This window comes from Falco cherrug, chromosome 7 (assembly GCF_023634085.1).
Source record: "Falco cherrug isolate bFalChe1 chromosome 7, bFalChe1.pri, whole genome shotgun sequence".
NCBI classification, from domain to species: Eukaryota; Metazoa; Chordata; class Aves; order Falconiformes; family Falconidae; genus Falco; species Falco cherrug.
The window spans coordinates 35,576,352-35,597,026 of NC_073703.1; the positions used below are offsets into that span (position 1 = coordinate 35,576,352).

Consider the following 20,675-nt stretch of genomic DNA (forward strand, 5'->3'; position numbering starts at 1 on the left):
AGGAAAGGCAAGGCCAGCTCTTCCAGGGGCCTGAGAAGGGCTTTCTGCTTGGATATGAGCGCCTGCTCTGCATTTTCTCAGAGCACCTCAGAAGAGGTTTTCAATGTGAAGCCTCTGAGCTCATCATGGGCTTGAGTCCAGGGCTAAAGAAAAAAAACACTAATGCATTACATTAAGTGCATTAAGTGATGTCTCAGAACGGTGCTTGTCCTTTCCAGAGAGGGAACATGCCCAGGACACCGGGGATACGGGAAACTGCGTCCTGCCTGCAGCATGTAAAACCCAGCCACGCACGGCGGGGAGGGAACAGCCCAGGGCCAGAGGACACCCGCCACCCGGGTTGGCCCCTGGAGGCCAGGGCACAGCCTCTGGGCTCCTGCATCCCAGCTCCAACTTCTGAGGGAGCAGCACCGGGGGCTCCGTCTGCCCAGGTCCACCCAGGGCTCTGCCCCACGCTCAGCAGCTCTCGGAGCCCTTTGCATGGCACCGTTTGCACGGCTGCCGTTTCCACCTGCATCGGAGGGCAGGTCCTGGGCATGAAACGCCTGCTCTGGGCACTGAGGCCCCATCTGCTTGGGCTGGCACCTATGGGCAAGGCAACCCTGCCCAGGCAGGATAATAACCCCTCAACTGCCTTGTGAAAAATCAGGAAGATGGGTCACATTCCTTTTATTCCAGCATTGCACGTGTGCAGTTTGGGCTGGTTCCTGAACTTTTGGCGAGCCGCTGCAGCTCATTGCCAGGACCCGGCTCAGCGCACTGCCTCGTGCCGAGGGGATGGCCAGGGTGGCTGGGTCAGCCCCAGCAGCACCTGGGCTGGCCGGCCCGCGGGGCAGCAGTGGCGTTGGCTGCTCCTTGGCTGTGTGTGGTTTAGCTTTGCCGAACTGGGCAGGGAAAGCGCGCCAGGCTGGAAACCCTGCGCAGGCACAGCTGGAGGAAGAGGAAGAGGTGTTGCGTTGTACGCTCAGCTCAGCTATCCTTGCCCTCAGGAGGAACCGGAGGCAGGACAGGACTCCGCAGGGCAGGCAGCCACCCAGCTCTGCCTGGGGAGGCGGCTGCGAGCGGCTCGGAGCCAACTGGGATCCAACACCACTTCCAGAGGGACTGCGGAGCAGGCAAAGTGAGGAGGCGAGGGGAGATTGCTGCAAGGGCAGGGGGTGCAGGGGATGGGGGGCAGGGGCAGGGCTGCGAGGGGATGGGGGGCAGGGGCAGGGGTGCTGGGGAAGGGGTGCAGGGGCAGGGCTGCGAGGGGATGGGGGGCAGGGGCAGGGTGCTGGGGAAGGGGTGCAGGGGCAGGGCTGCGAGGGGATGGGGGGCAGGGGGGTGGGGTGCAGGGGCAGGGGTGCGAGGGGGTGGGGTGCAGGGGCAGGGCTGCAAGGAGACGGGGTGCAGGGGCGCAGAGCCGGGATCGGGATGGGGGCCGGGATGGGGACCGCGACACTTCCCGTCCGGGCCGGGCGAGCGGCTTTTCCCGACGGGCCTCGCAGGGCCCCGGCCCCGCCCCCTGGCCCCGCCCCCCCCGCCGCGGGCCGCGTGGCCCCGCCCGCTGCCGCCGGATAAGCGCGCCCCGCCCGGCGGCGGCACCGGGACTGCTCGGTGTAGGTGCGGCCGGGGGGGAGGTACCCGTGCTTGGCCCCCGGCTCCGTGCCCTCCTCCTCTTTGCACTGTCCCGGGGTCCCCCCCGCCCTTTGCACACCGCTCTGTGCGTCCCCGAGATCCCCCCCCCGTGCGCCCCCAGGGTCCGTCCCGCCTCTCAACACCCGCCGCCTGTGCACCCCCAGGGTCGTCGTCGTCCCCCTTTGCGCGCACACACTCCGCCCCGGTCCAGCCCCGGGGGCCTCCCACCCCTTTGCACGCCCCGGGTCCGCCCCCACGCCTCGCACGCCCCTCTGTGCACCCCGGGGTGTCGTGTCCCCCCCTTCGCACGCCCCTCTGTGCGCCCCGGGCCCCCCCCCGCTCCCCCCCGGTGGCCGGAGGCTCCCGCCCCACGCGTGGGCGGGCGGCGGGGCGGCGCCAGCCGGGGCGGAGGCGGAACGCCGTGCCGGTGTGTGTCCCCTCCCCGTGTCCCCGCAGCCCCGCCGGGATGTCGCGGCCGCTGTCGGACCAGGAGCGGCGGAAGCAGATCAGCATCCGCGGGATTGTGGGGGCCGAGAGCGTGGCCGAGCTGAAACGGGGCTTCAACCGCCACCTCCACTTCACCCTGGTCAAGGACCGCAATGTGGCCACCCCCCGCGACTACTACTTCGCCCTGGCCCACACCGTGCGGGACCACCTGGTGGGGCGCTGGATCCGCACCCAGCAGTACTACTACGAGAAGGACCCCAAGGTGGGAGCGCGGGGATGCTGAGCCGCCCCCCGGGCTGCTGGGAGCCACCCCCCCTCGCAGGGCGGGGGGAGGTGGGGGTGGGACCCCCCCTCGGCATCCCCGGGGTGGGCGACATGGGGTGGGAGAGGGGGGATGTGGGCAGCGTCGTAACGTCTGGGGCGCGGTAGGGGGATGTGGGGAATGTCGAGTTCGGGTTTGGGGGATGTTCCCCTGAACTCCGCCGAGCGCAGGGGCTGGACATCAACACGCCGAGGCCACTGTCCTTTGCTTTGCAAAACAAACAGGGCGCAGCCTGGCCGGGAGCTGGGCGCAGGGCGCCGTGTTTACTGTCCCGCACGCCGGCTGCGCTTTACCAAAAGCAGCCGCAAAGCTTTCCAGGGTGAATTATCCAAAGGGAGTTGATGACCCTGAAGCCAAGCCGCAAACCGGCCTTGTTTAAAACAGGCACAAGCCTCGTCTGTGCGACGGTGATCCCAGGCGTGAGAAATCCAGTTTGTGCCGGAGCCCCTGCGCCGCTGCTCGCCCGCTGGCTTGCCCCGTGTGGGGCTCTGGCCGCGGGGGGATTAAGCCCTTATCCCCTCCTGACACCTGGGTGGCCCTGTCAGCTCCAATTTCCTCCCTGCCAACACCTCGCTGGGACCGTGCCCCCTGAGAGCTCCCCTCCCCGTGTCGTGTAGGGGTGAGAAAAAAGATGAGCCTTTTCCAGGGCTTGACTGTGGGGACCTGCCTGGATAGCCGTGCCAGGTGCCACCTGCCCGGCGTCACCACTCCCAGCTCTGCTGGGGCCAAACCAGTAAGCCCAACCGATCCTGGCCAGCGCATCCCATCGCTGTCCCCAGCCCGACTCTGCGCAGGTCCTGGGGAAACCTGTCAAGTCAGCTGCTTCCTCCGGCCTAAATCCTTCCTTAAAACCTGCCGGTGCTGACGCTGGGGCACGGCTTACGCAAGGCTCTGCCTTACCGGCCGTATCCTGCGCCCGTGGTGTTGGCGAGAGGGGAGGCCAAAGCGTGCCCTGCTCCTGAGACCAAGCCCCCCAGGGGTGGCAGAGGAAGCCTGTGTCCCTGCGGCCATCGTGGGTGCCTGGCCCTGATGGCTCGCTTGGTTTTCTGGTTGCTTTGCAGCTCAGGGTGGTATTAGGAAATGTCTCTTCTTTAAAGTTTAACTTTGTACGGCCGTGGCCACCAGCGTGCTCGGGGTGACCATGGTGGAGTTGTTCCTGCTGTCGGACAGGGCGCCGGAGCTTGTCCAAACAAAACTGTCTCGGCGCTCTGCTGTTCCCCGCTTGGGAAACAGCAGCAGTGGGAGAGCAGGGGCTGCAGGGCACGGCTGCCGTGGGGCCTCTGGGGAGCCCCAGCCCTCAAATTCCTGGTGCAAACCACCTTGACTCTGGTGAGAGTTGCGTTTTTCCTCTTGTTTCCAGATAACACCTGGTAGTGGCTTCTGGGGTCCAGGGGAGCATCTTCCAGCTCTGGGGAAGGTGACCAGGGATGGTTTTCTCTTTCAGAGGATTTACTACCTCTCCCTGGAGTTCTACATGGGGAGGACTCTGCAGAACACCATGATTAACTTGGGGCTGCAGAACGCTTGCGACGAAGCCATCTACCAGGTGAGCATCCCAGGGGGTCGGTGAGGACCTGGACCAGGAGGGCTCTGTGCTCTCCAGCTCCTGGGGATGTCCGTGTTGCACCATGCTGGCTGCAGACTGCTTCCCCAGCTGCGAGCGGTGCTGTAATGGATAAACACTGGTCCAGGACCTGCCGTGTGCTGGTGCTTGCTCAATCGGGGCTGCCCAGCCTGGTGGCTGCATGCTGAGGGATGCAGCACGGTGCTGCAGAGCACCGGCAGGATGAGGGCTCCAGCCCATAAATGGCAAGGAAGCTCATGGTGCGCATGGGGCCATTAATAGCTGTAATCGATGGCAGTGGAGAATAAAACCTTAGCCGAACTCAACCCCAGCCTGGTGCTGGCACCAGGCGGCACTCAGGTTATTGAAGGGTTTTGGTGGTTTGCACCCCTTGTGAGCAACGCCGTCGTATGCGGCTGGGGTGGTTGCACAACAGCAGCTTTTGTGCAAACACATTCAAAGGAGAGGAACTTACTTTTGGGTTTTTTTTTATATTTTATCTATTGACTGTGCAATGAGGATGGCGGCTCGGCTGGTGGGTGAGGGTGGAGGGGAAGAGCCTGGTGTACCTGGTGGTAGCCTGGGGAAGCAGACGGTGTGACTATTTGGAAATCATCCTCTTTGCAGCAGTGGCAGGTCAAGCTCTGAGGCAAATCTTCCTTACTGCGTACGCTGAGCCCCCTAGATGCAAATGCCAAACGCTTCCAAAATAAAATGTTTGGTGTAATATAAATCACTTACAATACTGTGGTAGGCATTCGGGGCTGCAAATGAAATTCAGAGCTGTGCAGCCTCGTGTCGTGGAACACCGGCGAGGCTGTGGCCGGTGCTGGTGCTCCTGGACTTGCCTGTGGCCGGTTGGTTTGGGAGAAGGTGCTGCCCACTTCCATGTGAGGGGTGCGGGTCCAGCCTTCCCACATGGGTGCCCGTGGCCTTGGGGCCATCTCCACTTGCTGTGACCGTGGGACATCAGCGGGACATTGGACCAAGGGGTTTCCATGGGAAAGGGTGGCTCGGCCCTGGCAAGGCACCGTCTTACTTCCCGCTGAGCTGCCCAAGGAGCTTTGCATAGGCAAAACCTCTTCCTCCCCACAGCGTCCTGGGCTGGGAACTTTAAATTTCCCTGGAAAAGTGGTATAGCCGCTTCTCTGGGTGTCTCTGTTAGAGGGTGATGCCTGGAGCCAGGGGGGTGGGCCCTTGGGTGCCTGCCCTGGGGAGATGAGGGTGCTGGGGGAGCAGGAACCGGCCCCTGGGGGGCTGCAGCCATGAGGCTGGGGCATGGAGAGAGGGAAGTGGGGCTGGGAATGAGCTCTGGGAGACCTGCCCAAAATGTCTGGGACCACAAGAGCAGTGCCCTGGTTATGTCTGGGTGCCCCCTGCCCCAGAGGCTTGTCCATGGCAAGGTCAAGGGTGTGTGTCCCCCTTGTAAAGGCTGGTGTAGTGGCTTTAAACACCAGAGCTTGTCCCTGCCACACCGTGCAGCAGCAGTGGAGGGGGAGAGGGACTGCTTTGGGGGCAAACCGCCATGTCCCACCTGCAGGGATGGATTTTGCAGGGTCGGGTGCTTTTCCACCCACCTCCTGGAGCCCGCCTGCAGGGGAAGATGGTAGCGGTGGGTGCAGGGCAGCACCCAGGAGTGTGTGCCAGCAGTGCCTCCCCTGCACGGGGCCGGGCACTTAGAAAGTCTCCCATCGCCTTCTCCTCCTCGGTTGTAGCTCGGGCTGGACATGGAAGAGCTGGAGGAAATCGAGGAGGATGCCGGCCTTGGCAACGGTGGTCTCGGCAGGCTTGCTGGTGAGTGAGCCCCCTAAAACACTCATTGCCTGGGTGGTGGGGCACAGCCCTGCTTTACGTCCGCTGTGGGGGGGGATACTTAAACTCAGCGGGGTTTATTGCTCCAGCCTTTCCAGCACGGGGTGAGAGGCGCTGGGTGGCTGGGGAGCGAGCAGCGGGTGCTGGCCCTGGCTCGTGTCCCTGTAGGGCTGCTGCCTGGGGCCACTGGCTGGCCGTGGGGTGAAGGACCTGCCGTCTGCCAGGGCTCCTGGCTCGCCGGGGAGGTGCAGCTCACTGCTCTCCCCTCTCCCTGGCAGCCTGCTTCCTCGACTCGATGGCGACGCTGGGGCTGGCAGCATATGGCTACGGCATCCGCTACGAGTACGGCATCTTCAACCAGAAGATCCGGGATGGGTGGCAGGTACGGACAGAGGCGTGTGGCCCTCGCCTTCCTCTGGCTGCCTTAGGCCAGTGGCCCCCTTAGGTCAGGCCAAGGTCATGGTGTACAGATGCTTTCCCTTAGCTTGGAGACTGCTGGAGCCAAAGTCGGTGCTGTGGTATTTAAATCTTGTCAGATGTTTTCTCGAACGAGTTTAACTTCTTAAACTGGTGCAAGCACATAACATCCCTCCCTGTGGTGGGGAAGCCAGTCTTTCATCCCAGCTGGCTCCAGCGTGTGGGGCTGGGGATCAGCCCAGTGTCACAGTTCCCGCTCAGGCCTGTTAGTGGCTTGGCACAGCCGCGTGGAGGGGAGCAGACCTGCCTCGTAGCACACCTTGCTAATTAGCAAAAATCCCAGCTGGGTCTGTGCAGATGCCTGCCCACGTAGTTGGCACATGAGCCGTATCTCTGCGGGGAGCAGGACCCCTTTCTGGGGCTGCTGTAGGAGCAGAGAGGTCGGTGCTTCCACCTCTGGGGCATCCCCAGCTCTTCCTTGCAGGGGCCAGCGGGATGCTCTCCTTGGGAATTCTCTGGCTGCTGCAGGCTGCCCTCGTCCGTGTCCACAGTGTGCCCTGCTTGGGGCCAGCACCGCCACGAGAGCTTCTCTGTGGCTGTGTGGAGCTGGAGAGGATGGAGAAGTTGCGTTCCTGTTCCTCGTGGGGTGAGGGCTGTTTGGCCGAGGTGGTACAGGAACCGCGTGGGGAGGTCTAGGGGAGGCCAGCTCCAGCCCCCCAGTCCTGCTGTGCTGCTCAACGCCTGGGTTAAAGCATCAGAGGGTAGAAGAGGCTGTTTTGGAAATGCAATTGAAAAGCGTGTATCTGCAAAACTCCTGGTGGGAGGCAACCCCAGATACCCCCAGGGACCCTGTGAGGACTCCCAAAAGCTGTATCTACAGCCAGCAAGTGCATTTCCCAGCTGCTGCGTCTGAACGGGGCTCACCTCCCCTGGTGCTGCTGCTGGGAGCTCTGCCCTGGCCGTGCCAGAGGTGATGTCTAACCTGGGCTGTCTCCTGTAACAGCACGGCCAGGGTAGGGAATGAGCCCGCTTCGTTAGCCAGCCTGCAGGCTGAGGTTGAAACTCTGATGAAGGGGGACTAACGGTGTCTTGGCCACAGCACAGCAGCGTTAGCGATGCACTAAGAGAAACACTGCTTTCATCCCCATCCATCACCCCTCCGGCAGGGAGACCCCAGGGTTCAGGGTGGTTGGAGTAGAACCCAGCCTTCGGGCTCGCCTCGCCCTGCCAGCACCAAAACTCGGATTTAGGGCAGACAAGCTCCGAAGCATCGTCCCCTTTGCTACAAGCAGCCGGAGCCACTGGCAGCCATCCTCCACGCGGCACAACCCAGGGAGGTCCCTGGGTTGGGTGGCCCCATCACTGCTCTCACTCCTTCTGGCAGGTGGAAGAAGCCGACGACTGGCTCCGGCATGGCAACCCCTGGGAGAAAGCTCGTCCCGAGTACATGCTGCCCGTGCATTTCTACGGCCGGGTGGAGCACACTGCCACCGGTGCCAAGTGGGTCGATACCCAGGTACGGGCTGGGGTGCAGCCTTGCGGGGCCAGTGTGTGGGGAACCCCCCCTGCACGGCTTGTCCTGGGGGGCTCCCACTGGCCGGCTGTGCCCTGGGCACGGGTCCTGCCAGCGTCTCTGCCGGGGAGGGTTGCACTGGTGAGGCTGTGTCGCTGGGGTGGAAAAGGCAGCGGTGGAGCAAATTGAGGAGATGGACATCGGGATGGGGACTGGTTTTGCTGCTCCACGTCTGCATCCAACCTCTGAAATACCCAAAAGCCCCTCCAGCAGGTCTGCAACGCACAGCCCAGCAGGACGGCTTAAATTAAGCTTCTCCTGACACTCACAGGCCTTCTCCATCCCCCGAGTGCTTCTGGCAAACACCAGCCACCGGGCAGACCTGGCGTGTCCCCGGGGCAAGGGGTACCAAGCGCATCCACACACACGCAACCCCATGAAGGCAGGTGCAAGCCTGAGCTCGCTCCTGCAGGAGGGTCTGTGGGATGGGAGGGCTCTGGCAGGGCAGGGGGGGCCGTGGGGGGACACCAGCCAGGGGCACAGCCTGGCTGCAGCTGCCCTGCTGATGTCCCAGGTGGTGCTGGCGCTGCCCTACGACACCCCCGTGCCCGGGTACATGAACAACACCGTCAACACCATGCGGCTGTGGTCAGCTCGGGCACCCAACGATTTCAACCTGCGCGACTGTAAGTGGGTGCTGGCGGGGTGTCATGCGGGATGGGGCGGGGGGCTGTCCTGCGCCCCCCTTATCCCTCTGCTCCTCCCCAGTCAATGTTGGAGACTACATCCAGGCCGTGCTGGACAGAAACCTGGCAGAGAACATCTCCCGTGTCCTCTACCCCAATGACAACGTAAGTCACAACGCAGGGTGGCTGTCCCTGCCTTAGGGACAGCTACAGAGCACCCAGAGTGCGAAGTGGAGCAGCCCCTCTTGCCGGGGTGCTGCAGAGATGCTTTCAGTTGTGTTTCACGCCACCTGTAATGCTTGGATGGGGATTGCTGCCTCTCAGCAGCGCTGCCCAGGGCTGCAGCAGAGGCGAGTCCGTTCCTGGGCAAATCTGCGCTCAGCAGAGGGAGGGAGTGGAGATGAGAGTGACCTGGGGGGGAAATGGGGGGAGATAGTGAGGGGTGGCTCCCCTTGCTGGGCAGCCTGTTTTGGGCAGGTCCTGATGGGGTTTTTCCCTGTTTAATCCTACCCCAGCCTTCCCAGCTGGCAAGGAGAGCTGGGGGTGTCACAGCTCCGGGGAGGGGGGGGAGGTTGCCTCCTACAGATCTTCTGTGGCAGACCAGCAGGTTAACGTTCTGTGCTGCATGAGCGGTGGCTTTAAGTCTTGTCTTAGAAATAGCTCCTAGGTGTTACATCCCCTGTGGCTTCCCTTCCCATTGCCCCGGTACCTCTCCTTCCTGCTGAAACTTTCAAACCAGGGAGAACAGGTTTACACGATGCTCGGGGGAGAGATTTAAGCTCCATTTGTACCAGCACATCTCAAACCCTTGTGCTCAATTTGGGAAAGCAAGACGATGTAGGGGTTAGAGCTGCTGCCAAACCTGTTGCTGGGGGCTTGCACCACACCATGGGGTGGATGTGTCCTGGCATGGGTCCCCCCACAGCAGGGAGCCCCAGGAAGGCACAGGCGTGCCAGGGCAGCGCGGTGCAATCCTGCAGCACCCCGCTTCTCTGCTCACAGTTCTTCGAGGGGAAGGAGCTGCGGTTGAAGCAGGAGTACTTTGTTGTGGCTGCCACCCTCCAGGACATCATACGCCGCTTCAAAGCATCCAAATTCGGGAGCACGGACAGCGTCCGGACTGTGTTTGATTCCTTCCCCGACCAGGTATGAGCCAGGGTTGCTCTGACATGTGCCTTGGAACTCGTTTTGATGCCTCTCAGATGTACACCCAGGGCTGGGGAGGTTTTGTGGACCCTCCATGGATGCCTGTGCCCAACTGACTTGGGCAGTGGGATGCCCACGTGTCCCCCACCTGTCCCCACTGCCACCCATGCTCTTCCTACAGGTTGCCATCCAGCTGAATGACACACACCCTGCCATGGCCATCCCTGAGCTGATGAGGGTTTTTGTGGACATCGAGAAGCTGCCGTGGAACAAGGTAGGGAGACCTGACCTGGCCCCTGGGTCCCCTCCACTTGCACCCACCCTCCTGCACCGGGGGGTCTGGGGAATCAGTCCCATAGCTGCTGGTGGCCTGGGGAGTGATGTGGGGCAATCAGGTTGGGTTTAACCAGCATGGACTTGGAGGTGCTGCTGGCCATAGTGGGAGGACCATGCGTGGGTGCCAGCTTCCCCCTTCACTGCTCACCACCGTCTCCCCCTGCCCCGGGCAGGCCTGGGACATCACCAAACGGACCTTTGCCTACACCAACCACACCGTGCTTCCCGAAGCCCTGGAGCGCTGGCCGGTGGACCTGGTGGAGAAGCTGCTCCCCAGACACCTGCAGATCATCTATGAGATCAACCAGAGACACCTGGATGTGAGTGCCTTGGGGCAGTATAGGAGCCCTCTCTGGAGAGCGGGATGGGGATGGCATGCATTGTACCATTGGGATTAGGGGGATGCACAAACTGGTAATGTCGGGTGTGTGGCTGGGTGGTTCTGGCTGCTATTTCAGGAGGTTGAGGTGTAGGAAAGCCCTTTCCCACCAGCACGTTGCCATCCTGCACTTGGTGGCTGTTTTAAAGGCTTCACCCATTGCTCCAAGGACTTACCTGTTGGCATTGCCTTGCTCCCTAAATGCTAAATTCATCCTGGAGAAGGATGAGGTTGGGGTACGAGGGAGATGATGGTTTAGCCTCCTGGTCTGGCAGCACGAGGCTTTTGCCAAAGTGGCCCCATTAACCAAGCGTGTGTCCACAAGACCCTCTCTATGGGGACTCTTCTGTCCAGAGGCATCCATGCTGGGGGAGGGCACCCTTTGGAGAGGGTTTGCACCGTCACTCTGCAGTTAAAGCCATTGCTCTGGCTGGTGTGAAACACACTGGGGACATTGTGTCCCTTCCTTGGGAACTGTCGGGTGGGACATCGCTAAACACCAGTACCGCTCACCTCTCCGGCCTCCACTGGCAGTACATCGCATCCCTCTTCCCTAATGACGTGGACCGGCTGCGGAGGATGTCCCTGATAGAGGAGGGGGGCACCAAGAGGATCAACATGGCTCATCTCTGCATCGTCGGCTCCCACGCTGTCAATGGTGTGGCGAAAATCCACTCCGAAATAGTCAAGGCTCAAGTGTAAGTGCGGGGAGGGAGGTGGGGGTGGATCATCCTCAGCTTGGAAATGTGGTGGTGCCAGGTAGGTGAGCCTGAAGCTGTCCCCTCCTCATCCTCACAGCTTCAGGGACTTTGCAGCGCTGGAGCCGGAGAAGTTTCAGAACAAGACCAACGGCATCACCCCGCGGCGCTGGCTCCTGCTCTGCAACCCAGGGCTGGCAGAGCTCATCGCAGAGGTAATGGCATGGGGGGAGCGCACCGGTCCGTGACCCTTCCCAACCCTGGGGATGCTGCTCCAACCTCAGCCGTTTACATCTTCTAAATGTTCAGCCTCTGCTTGGCTCTCACCTGAGATCCAGCCGCTTTCCAAGCACGGCTGGCTTTGCTGGGCGGGAGCAGCATGCCTGATGAAGGCAGCCACCCCCGTCCCACCATCAGCACGTGCCTGTGCTCCTCTTGCAGAAAATTGGGGAGGACTACGTGCGGGACCTGAGCCTGCTGACAAAGCTGCACGAGTTTGTGGACGACGACCTCTTCATCCGGGAGGTTGCCAAAGTGAAGCAGGTGAGGGGACGGGGGCAGGGGGGATGCAGGCAGGGGGCTGCAGGCTGGGAGCTGACATGTTCCCTGCCCCCTCGCCCAGGAGAACAAGGTGAAGTTTGCGCTGTACCTGGAGAAGGAGTACAAAGTGAAGACCAACCCTTCCTCTATGTTTGACGTGCACGTGAAGAGGATCCACGAGTACAAGCGGCAGCTGATGAACTGCCTGCACATCATCACCATGTACAACCGTAAGCCACCGCGCACCCCGAGGGGACATGCTGCCCTGGGAGTGCACGAGCATCCCTATCCCCTGGGGCTGCAGCTAAAACAGAGGGTGACACCACACTGCTGTCTTCTCCAGGCATCAGGAGGGATCCTGCAAAGCTGTTTGTGCCAAGGACAGTGATCATTGGGGGCAAGGTAAGTGGGGTCAGGAGTTTTAAAGCATTTTGGACTAAGTCCTTGAAAATATCCTGGGGAATTTGGGTACGGATGTCTCGTGGGGCCATGTCTGTGAAACTCCCCAGGGAGTGCTGGGGAAGCACTTGTTGGCTTCAACCCAAGCAAGGCACCAAGCTCGTGGGGGGGTTGCACAACCATATGCTGCCTGTGGTCACACAAGCCCCCGAAAATCTGGTGGTGTGACATGTGGCTTGGATGGGGGCAGGGCTGAGCGGGTGCCTGTGGCAGCTGGTGTGCTTCACCTGCCCCTGGTGCCAGCCCTCCGGGCTCACCCCTGGCTTTTCTCCTAGGCTGCTCCAGGGTATCACATGGCTAAAATGATCATCAAGCTCATTAATGCTGTGGGTCACGTGGTGAACAACGACCCTGTTGTGGGCAGCAAGCTGAAGGTCATCTTCCTGGAGAACTACAGGGTCTCACTGGCGGAGAAAGGTAGCCCACGTGGGGCACGCTGTGGGGAGGGGATGTCCACCCCATGGCTCCATCCCTGCGAGACAGCAGATCTAATGTCCTTTGGCATGACACAAACCCAGAGCTGGTCACCACAAGCCCCTTGTCCATGTGTTTTGCTGGCAGTGATCCCTGCTACCGACCTGTCGGAGCAGATCTCCACAGCGGGCACCGAGGCATCGGGTACGGGGAACATGAAATTCATGCTGAACGGGGCTCTCACCATCGGCACCATGGATGGAGCTAACGTGGAAATGGCCGAGGAGGCTGGAGAGGAAAACCTGTTCATCTTTGGCATGAGGGTGGAGGACGTCATGGAGCTGGACAGGGAAGGGTGAGGGCTGCGGATGCTGTGGGGGTGCCACCACCATGGCAGCACCATCTCATATTGACCCTTCCCCACCAGGTACAATGCCCACGAGTACTATGACCAGCTCCCTGAGCTGAAGCAAGCCATTGACCAGATTAAGAGCGGCTTCTTCTCCCCAGATGAGCCTGATCTCTTCAAAGATGTGGTCAACATGCTCTTCCACCATGACAGGTGAGGCCTAGGATGCCATCCATCCCCTCGGTTGGGTCTCTCCACCAAAGTCCTGGTGCCCATGTGGAGCAGCCCCCTGCACCAACCATCTACCCTCTGGTTGATAAAAGTCCCATTTTTCTGGCCCGTGCACCCGGATGAGCAATCGATGCTCCACGGGTACACAAGGCTGTCTGTGTACGGCACTTCAGTTGCTGCATTAGAGCCCGTGGTACATTAAGGCCAAGACAGATTTGGGTGTGCAGCCCTCACCTGATGATAGATGCCTTTAGGTATCTCAAGGGCTTTCCTGGCCAGAGCACAAAGCACCCAAGGGTGTGGGCACTTCACACCGGAGAAATGTTTTCCTGGCAAGTTGACACAAGGTGTGCCCCAGCGGGGCACCCATCCAGCCTGTGCCACAGCACTTACGGGCTTGCAGGGCCCTGTGCAAACAGGGCTTGGGGGGATGAATTCGCCTGAAGCACCTGTGTCGGGGGGAGCCCCAGCCCCGTGTGCTGAGCCCACCAGCCGCCGCGTGCTCCCATCTCTGCACTGTTGCTCTTGCTGACTCCTGCTTTCTTCGCTGCTACAGGTTTAAAGTTTTTGCAGACTATGAGGCTTATGTCAAATGCCAGGAGAAGGTCAGCGAGTTGTACCTGGTGAGTGCCAGCCTGGGGATGAGGCAGGGGAGCTGTGACAGGGCACAACAGCCCATCTGGTGACAGGGTCTGGTGGGGCTGTGTACCTAGATGGGTTCCTAGCGAGGAGGCTCCTGGCTGTGCTGCTGTAGGGGCTCTCTGGTTGAAAGCTGGGCTTGGGGCTAAGGTGCCACCCATGGCACAAGCCTCCAGCCACACTGTCCCACCCTTCTCCTTGCAGAACTCCAAGGCATGGACCAAGATGGTCATCAAGAACATTGCAGCAGCTGGCAAGTTCTCCAGCGACCGCACCATCAAGGAGTATGCCCAGGACATCTGGCATGTGGAGCCCTCTGACCTGAAGATTCCGCCACCCAACGAGCCCCGGGATGCAGCCGAGGACAAGACCCCGAACGGCATGGCAGCGTAGGGGCACGGAGCTGCTGCCAGCTGGAGCCAGGGGACACAAGCACATGCGCTGTACAATTGTCTCTGCTGTCTAGTCTCTATGTTGCTGCTGCTGGCTTTCCGACGGAGGGGGAAGGGGGGAAATTTTTATAATGTAGGTGCTGTGCGGAAAGTAAAACGGTGTTGCCCTGTTGCTTGCATAGGTGCTAAAAATAAAAGTGCCATTAGAGTCCAAGTGCCTGTTTGCTGAAGCCTAAAATTAGGGACTGAGCTCACCTGCACCAACGCTGACACAGAAAGTGGGTGTAGGGGGGGAGCTGCTGGGGATGGGCCGGCACAGCTGGACACCTGAGCCCTCCCAGCTGCTGCTGAAGCAGGACTTTGGGGTGCAGCTCTCACTAGTCCTCAGGCATCAGTGCCAGGGGGGTTACGGGGAGTTGGCAGACAGGCCCGTGTGCCCCCAGCACTGCCCCATGTGACGCTCCCGGTCACAGCTCACATGGTGCTGCCCCAGAAGCAAGCATCCAGACCGCAGCAGTATCTCCATCCCCTGAGTAACCTGCAGCATCCTTGTGGCAGCGGGCAAATTAGAAAGTTTCTCTGTAGTTTTTATTACAGCAGTAAGTTCAGTGCCATGAGGGGTTCCTGCTGGGAGTCTGAGGGAGTGCTTGTGGTCGCTGTGGCAGGTGGCATCACTGAATGTTCAAGAAGTCTCTGCAACAAGACACAATAAACCTTACTCTGTATTGCTGATTGTCCTGTCCTGCCCGAGAGCTGGATTTCTGATCCCTGGATCAGTGGGTCTGAGCTGCAGCTCTGCACTCAGGGCAGGGAGGAGCTGGCACTGTCCCCAGGGCCACCTCCCCATGACACCCAGGTTCAGGACAGCCTCAGAGCAGTGAGGAGCAACTGGAGCTCAAAACTCAACGCCAGCAAACACCAGAGGGAGGGGAGGGAGCAGGGGGAAGGCACACCCATGGTTGCAGCAGGGGAGGATGCATCTGTGGAAGAATTGGCCAAGGGTCGTTCTGTGCACCCCAATTTCTGCAGAGCAGCACTTACTTCACCAGGGCGGGCAGCTCTGGGTTGAATGAGATGTAGTCGTGGCCCAGGCCCAGCTTTTTGGGAAAGGTAATGAACTTCACCTTGGTTTTGTCCTTGTAGGTACTGCGAGCGGTCTCAAAGAGCTGGCGTGGGATGGGAGTGCTGTTAGTGGCATGTGCAGGGGACCCCAAACCAGGCTCCATGGCCTCGTTAAAGCCCATGTGGTGACAGCGGTCCTCACCTTGTGGGCCAGGTGCAGAGGCAGGACAGCATCATCTTCAGCGTGCAGGATGAGGAGCGGGCAGGTCAGCACCTTCACACTGTGGGCAGCAAGCACAGTGCTGAGGAGTCACCCCGGAGCCGACAGACTCATGGGAGTCTCCCCATCTCCTGCTAACTGTCCCACAGCATCCCTGACCCCTGCCAGCACTGCCCTTCAGAACCATCCAGCCCATCGGTGGCTAAGGGCAGCTGCTGAACCACGTCAGGACGATGCCCTCGCTGCTTGCCCCGGCATGGCAGCACCAAGCACCCTAATAACCTTAAACCCCCATTATGGGGTGCTCAGGCTTGAAACGTGCCCATGAGCCAGGTGGCTTTCAGCAAAGGCTACCATGGCATGTGTGCTGCAGCGTGGGTGAGACCCAAGTGCGTAATACTCAAAAAAAGGGTGGTGGCTTGTGGACTTTGCTTAATAATGGTACCTGAAATTATGCAAATAAAAAGCCACTTTTAAAGCATGAGGAAGCTGGGCAAACACAAATAAGAGCACAGGTATTTCACGGGGTGCTGAGTAACCTGGGCTAGTGGAAGATGTCCCTGCCCGTGGCAGGGGATTGGAACCAGATGGTCTTGAAGGTCCCTTCCAACCCAAATCGTTCTATGATTCTATGTCCAACCCACTCATCCTCGGCCAGGTGATCCCAACATCATCCCCGCAGCCCCATGGGGACGTCTGTGCACCTTCACACCAGGCACTCACTTCTCATCGCTGCAGAAGAACATGTTGCCCAGAGCTAGCGAGTCCAGGATGAAGTACTCAAAACCTGGGAACTGGCGGTAGATCTGCCAGGGAAAGAGTTGCGGGGGTGCTGAGCCGTGGCTGTGACTGATGCACCCTTCCCCTGTGAGGGGGGAAGACCCAGGCCGCTGGGGCTGCCACTGCCAGGGGACCTCATGGGCAGAACCCCCCCACCTGTCACCACTGGGGGACCCCACAGGCAGATCCCCCGCTCATCACTGCTGGGGAGCCCCACAGGCAGAGCCCCCAGGCTCACCTTGCTGATGGGGATGTGGGCAGCTGCTTCGCGGATGCTGGGGTACGGTGACTCCAGGACAACAGCATCAACCTGGACCCCTAAAGGCGGAGTGGGGCAAGAGCAGGCATGACTGGGGGGCGCAGGGGGGGGCTGTCATCCCCCACTAACACTGCTGCCATGCTCACGTCCCAGGCAGCAGTTATGAGACCAAGATGCCTCTGTCCCACTAAGGAGGATGCGGACAGCCACTTGTCCCCACCACGGACGCCAAGCCTGATGCTTGAGCAGAGTGTGACGGGGCTCCCCAATGACTCTGTGCCCCCAAAATCTGATCAGGGATGTGCAGACCCCCAGGGGGACACCACACGGGGTCAACCCAGCCACACTGGCCCTTACCTCGCTCCTCCTGCAGTTTTCTTGCTGCATTCGTGGCAATCCTGTGAAAACAGAGGTGACAGTGAGGGGGAGCATCCACGATGCCCCGTCAGGGTGCACAGCACTCTCACACTCCTGCCTTGCCTGCTAGGTTTTCCTTTGCAGGTGCCTCTGCTGAGGAGCTGCTCTAACCCTCTGCTCCACCCCTGGGTGGCACCAGTCTGGCAGCAGCATCACAGCCCGAGGACCAGCTGTGGGCTCCAGTGTCAGCTGGCATCCACAAGGTGTGTCCCCCTTGCCCAGCCCCACACCTACCCTGTCCCCAAGGAGTGTCCCCAGAAAAGGATGCTGCTGTTCCCGCTCCGCGCTTTGGCCCAGTCATAGAGTGCCAGGACATCTGTGGTAAAGCCGCTCTCTGTGGGGTACCCGCTGGAGTCCCCATAGCCTGGGGGGGACATGGCTCTGTGTCGTGACCCTAGCAGGCACCAGCCCCAGGGGGTCACACAGCAAGAGGCAGGGGGATGATTTTACCTCTGTAGTCGAGAGCCAGGATGTGGAATCCAGCAGCCCCCATCGTCTGTCAGCAGAGTGGCACTGTGTTATGTCCAGGGGCAGGGCAGTGGATGTCCCCCAGGTCCCCCCAGCATCGCTGGGTTCATTCTGCCCAGGGTCTGTCGTGGGTCCCCAAAGCCAGTGTGGGGACCCCAGCAGGTCCCAGTCCTCCCACAGTGGACCACTTACCTTCAAGAACTGGACACGGTGGCTCGCAGCCCTGATGGGAAAAATTGGTTTAGAGCTTGGGAAGGGACCCCCAAGGAGCACCCCCCTGCAGTGCCAGACAAGGGACCAGGCTGAGTTTTATCCAGGAAGGGAGTGCAGGGTGCTCTGGGGTGGGTGGTTTGGATGTTTCACTTTCACCTTTCACCCAAAAGGACTTCCCTTGACTCATGGGGTGAGAAACCACCACAGCAGCCCCAGCCCCGCAGCACTGCTGGCTGCTGCACCCACTTTGCTAGTTCTCCCCCTGTGCTGATGCCATCGTCCCCTGGGAGAGGCACGGCGGGGGGTCCCGGCCCCACAGCAGCGCTCGAGGGTACTCGCCTGGTTCCCCCATTGCCGTGCAGGTAGATGATGATAGGGTGAGCGTCGGCAAGTGCCTCCTCATACCAGCGCTGGTCCTTGCCCTGCGCCTCGTCCCCTCTGCTGCTCGGCACCGTGTGCCTGGTGGGGGGCAGAGCAGGGTTACCCCAGTTCAGGCAGGACACTGGTGTAGCCACACGGCTGTGCCCGCCCGGGATGCTGGGGTTGCCCCACTCACCAGATGCCAACCGTGACGTCTGGCTCAGTGGTGAGGTACAGGTTGATGGTGTTGTTCAGCAGCAGCTCTGGCCGCCGAAAGTCCACGAAGAAGGGGAAGGCCACTAATGGAGAAATCACAGCCATCACACGGGCAACCCAGGAACCTCATACCCAGCTGCTTTTATGCATTTTTTCCAAAGCAACATGCTATTGTTTCTACATTATTTGCCTAAAAGCCAAGGGCTGTGGTAGCGCCAGCCCGGGGAGCGGGTAGGCGAGCACAGCCCTCTGCTACCTCCTCCCACCCAGATTTCCAGCCCCGTTGAGGCTGTGCGTGCCCAGATATGTTGTAACTGCAGGCGGTAAACAGGGTTGGTGGCACTATGTTATTACAGCTTGCAAAACAGAAGGCGCCAACGGGAAAGGTCCCTCTGTGCCTCCTCTGCGAGCCCACGGCTAGCGGGGGGTCAGACGGGTGCTGCCCTGGTGCCACCCAGGCACTGGGTGCAGCCCCACTCATGTTTTTGGGGGACCCCCCCCAGCCCCCTGCCCACTGAATTCCTGGGGTGGGGCTCTCCCATTTGGGACAGCCCCAGAGCACTCACAGAAGTTCAGGTAGACAAATTTGGTGAGCAAGACAGGGAAGAGGCGGATGAGGAAGGGCACGGAGATGTAGATAAGAAGCAGGTGCAGGAGGAGGGTGCGCAGCCGGGGACAGCAGGCCAGCCAGCCCCTGCAAGGAAGGCACCTGGTTAGCATGTCCCCTCCTGTCCCAAGGGCTCTGGGGCACAGTGGCGCAGGGTCCCCCTTCCCAACCCCAGTTGTGATGGCTGGATACAGTGGGTTTTCCCTTGTAAGGACCTGAGGCTGCCATTTGTGTCCCCCTGGGCCCAGGAAATGGTGCCCCCTGTCAGGGTTGTGTTTGGCTTTTGGGGATGGAGCCAAGGTGTCAGAACAGCCCTACTGCGACACAGCGTCACAAGAGGCCACCATCCAGTCCCCCGCAGCCTCCCACGGGACACTGGCAGGCAGGAAGGGCAGGGCCCACGCCAGCGCCAGGAGCTCCAAGCCAAACCAGCAATAAGGAGCAACTGATACTCTGTGGCAACACCCCGAGCCGTGGCTGGTCAGGCAGGGTCACGGCGGTGCCCCCCAGCCTGGCACTGAGAGCCTCTGCGATTCCCCAGGGACAAGGAGGAAAGCCAGGACAGGGGCTCGGGGAGCCCACAGCGCCACGGGGGAAACCAGTCCCCAGAGCAATGTCCCCCAGTGCCACCGGCATAGGGTGGGGCGTGTGACCATCTCCGACAGCAGCCTGCACTGAAGGGCTGGGGAGCGCATCCAGCCACCCTGGGCCGTGCCCCCTGCACCGACCCTGTACCCACCAGCCCCCGAGAGGGAAGGGAAAGCCAAGAGCCGCAGCTGGCCCAGCATCGGCGTCTCTCGCAGGCTGAACATGCCAGGTGATGGGGAAACTAGTCCGGGCACCGGGGGGATTGAGGGCAGAGGTTTCTGACAGGCGTCCAAGCACAGCTTGCTCCCTGCGAGCACATGACTGGGGTCAGAAGAGGATCTAGCCCATTGCCTGCCCTGGGGAGTGCTGCAAGATGCCAAGGAAGGGTTGCAAAGGGGGTGCCAGGGCAGGATGGCATGGTCCCCCAGGCACAGGCACCCTTCCCGGGGGGATGCAGGTGACATGAGCCACACCGGAGCCACAGGGAGCTCCTCAAACCCCAGCCACCCCCCCAAGACTTTGTTCTGAGCAGTGCCGCTCTGCGCTGGCAGCAACGGGCCAGCGATGCCCTCGCTGACGCCGCCGTTAATTATTAGGTGCTGCTCTCGGTCGACACCTAATAGTCAAGTTCAGGGGCGAGCACTCACACACGCCCTTGCAAAATACCTGCTGCAGGTGAGCACCGACAGGCCTGGCCCCATGGGGACATGTCCACCGAGGGGCATCTCTGACAGCTGGCATAGCAACAGGCCACCACTTGGCTTCACGAGGACAGCAAGGTGACATGGGAACACAGCCACACCGTGGCATCAGGATGCAGGGGGGGGCATGGTCATGGTACAGGATCACAGCTGCAGCAGGGTGACATGAGGATACGGCCACAGTACAGGCTCATGGCCGCGGCAGGGTGGTACGGCCATGGCAAGGAGAAAGGCACTGGGTCATTGCCCCAGCCAGGTGACAAGGCCACGGTGCGGGGACACAGAGGCACGGCCACAGCATGGGATGATGGCCTCGGCAGGGCTGCACGGCTACGGCAGAGGGACAGACCTACGGCACAGGGGACTCAGCGCTAGCACACGCTCACAGGAGTCCGGCTAGGGGACGGGGCAACGGGCGGACACCGCAAGGGGACGGCGACACGGTCCCGCGGAGCGCCCGGCAGCGCCCCCACACCGGCCTGGCAGCCCAGGCTGCCCGCACCGCGCCGGGTACTCACCGCTGCCGCCGGCCCGCGTCGGCCTTGCCCTCCGCCCGGGCGCTGTCGCCGGCCCCGTCGCCATCCCCATCCCGGGCCCGCGCCCCGCCGCCCTGCTCGCCGCGCCGCCGCATGGCTCCCGCCGTCCGGCCGCGCCCGCCAGGCTCCGCCCACTCACAGTGCCAATGTTGCCAGCAGGCCACGCCCCTCCCCGCCCCTTTGAGCCGGGGGGCGGGGCTGCGGCCGCCATGTGCTGCGGCCGCCCAGGGGAACCCGCGGGGCTGCAGCCCCCTGTGTCCCCAGCCCGGGCCGGGCCGGGGGGAGCT

General features: G+C 61.4%; 2 protein-coding genes across 2 annotated transcripts; one reads left to right on the top strand and one right to left on the bottom strand.

Annotated features, from left to right (window-relative positions):
- The first annotated feature begins 1,914 nt into the window (after positions 1-1,914).
- On the top strand, positions 1,915-14,175 carry PYGL (glycogen phosphorylase L). Its single transcript, XM_027803509.2, has 20 exons — positions 1,915-2,326; positions 3,831-3,932; positions 5,666-5,744; positions 6,041-6,144; positions 7,564-7,695; positions 8,267-8,378; positions 8,461-8,543; positions 9,381-9,524; positions 9,706-9,798; positions 10,034-10,180; positions 10,774-10,937; positions 11,038-11,152; positions 11,379-11,480; positions 11,560-11,707; positions 11,821-11,879; positions 12,212-12,353; positions 12,498-12,705; positions 12,778-12,912; positions 13,487-13,553; positions 13,774-14,175. Exons 1-20 carry the CDS (start codon positions 2,084-2,086, stop codon positions 13,960-13,962), a joined length of 2,568 nt encoding a protein of 855 aa, XP_027659310.2. The 5' UTR covers positions 1,915-2,083; the 3' UTR covers positions 13,963-14,175.
- Positions 14,176-14,527: 352 nt separating this feature from the next.
- On the bottom strand, positions 14,528-20,521 carry LOC102054017 (lysophosphatidylserine lipase ABHD12-like). Its single transcript, XM_055716477.1, has 13 exons — positions 20,371-20,521; positions 18,523-18,650; positions 17,937-18,039; positions 17,720-17,839; positions 17,360-17,390; positions 17,150-17,195; positions 16,934-17,063; positions 16,640-16,680; positions 16,262-16,341; positions 15,967-16,049; positions 15,226-15,304; positions 15,003-15,127; positions 14,528-14,654 (listed from the first exon to the last, which is right to left on the bottom strand). Exons 1-13 carry the CDS (start codon positions 20,481-20,483, stop codon positions 14,633-14,635), a joined length of 1,101 nt encoding a protein of 366 aa, XP_055572452.1. The 5' UTR covers positions 20,484-20,521; the 3' UTR covers positions 14,528-14,632.
- Between the last annotated feature and the right edge of the window lie 154 nt (positions 20,522-20,675).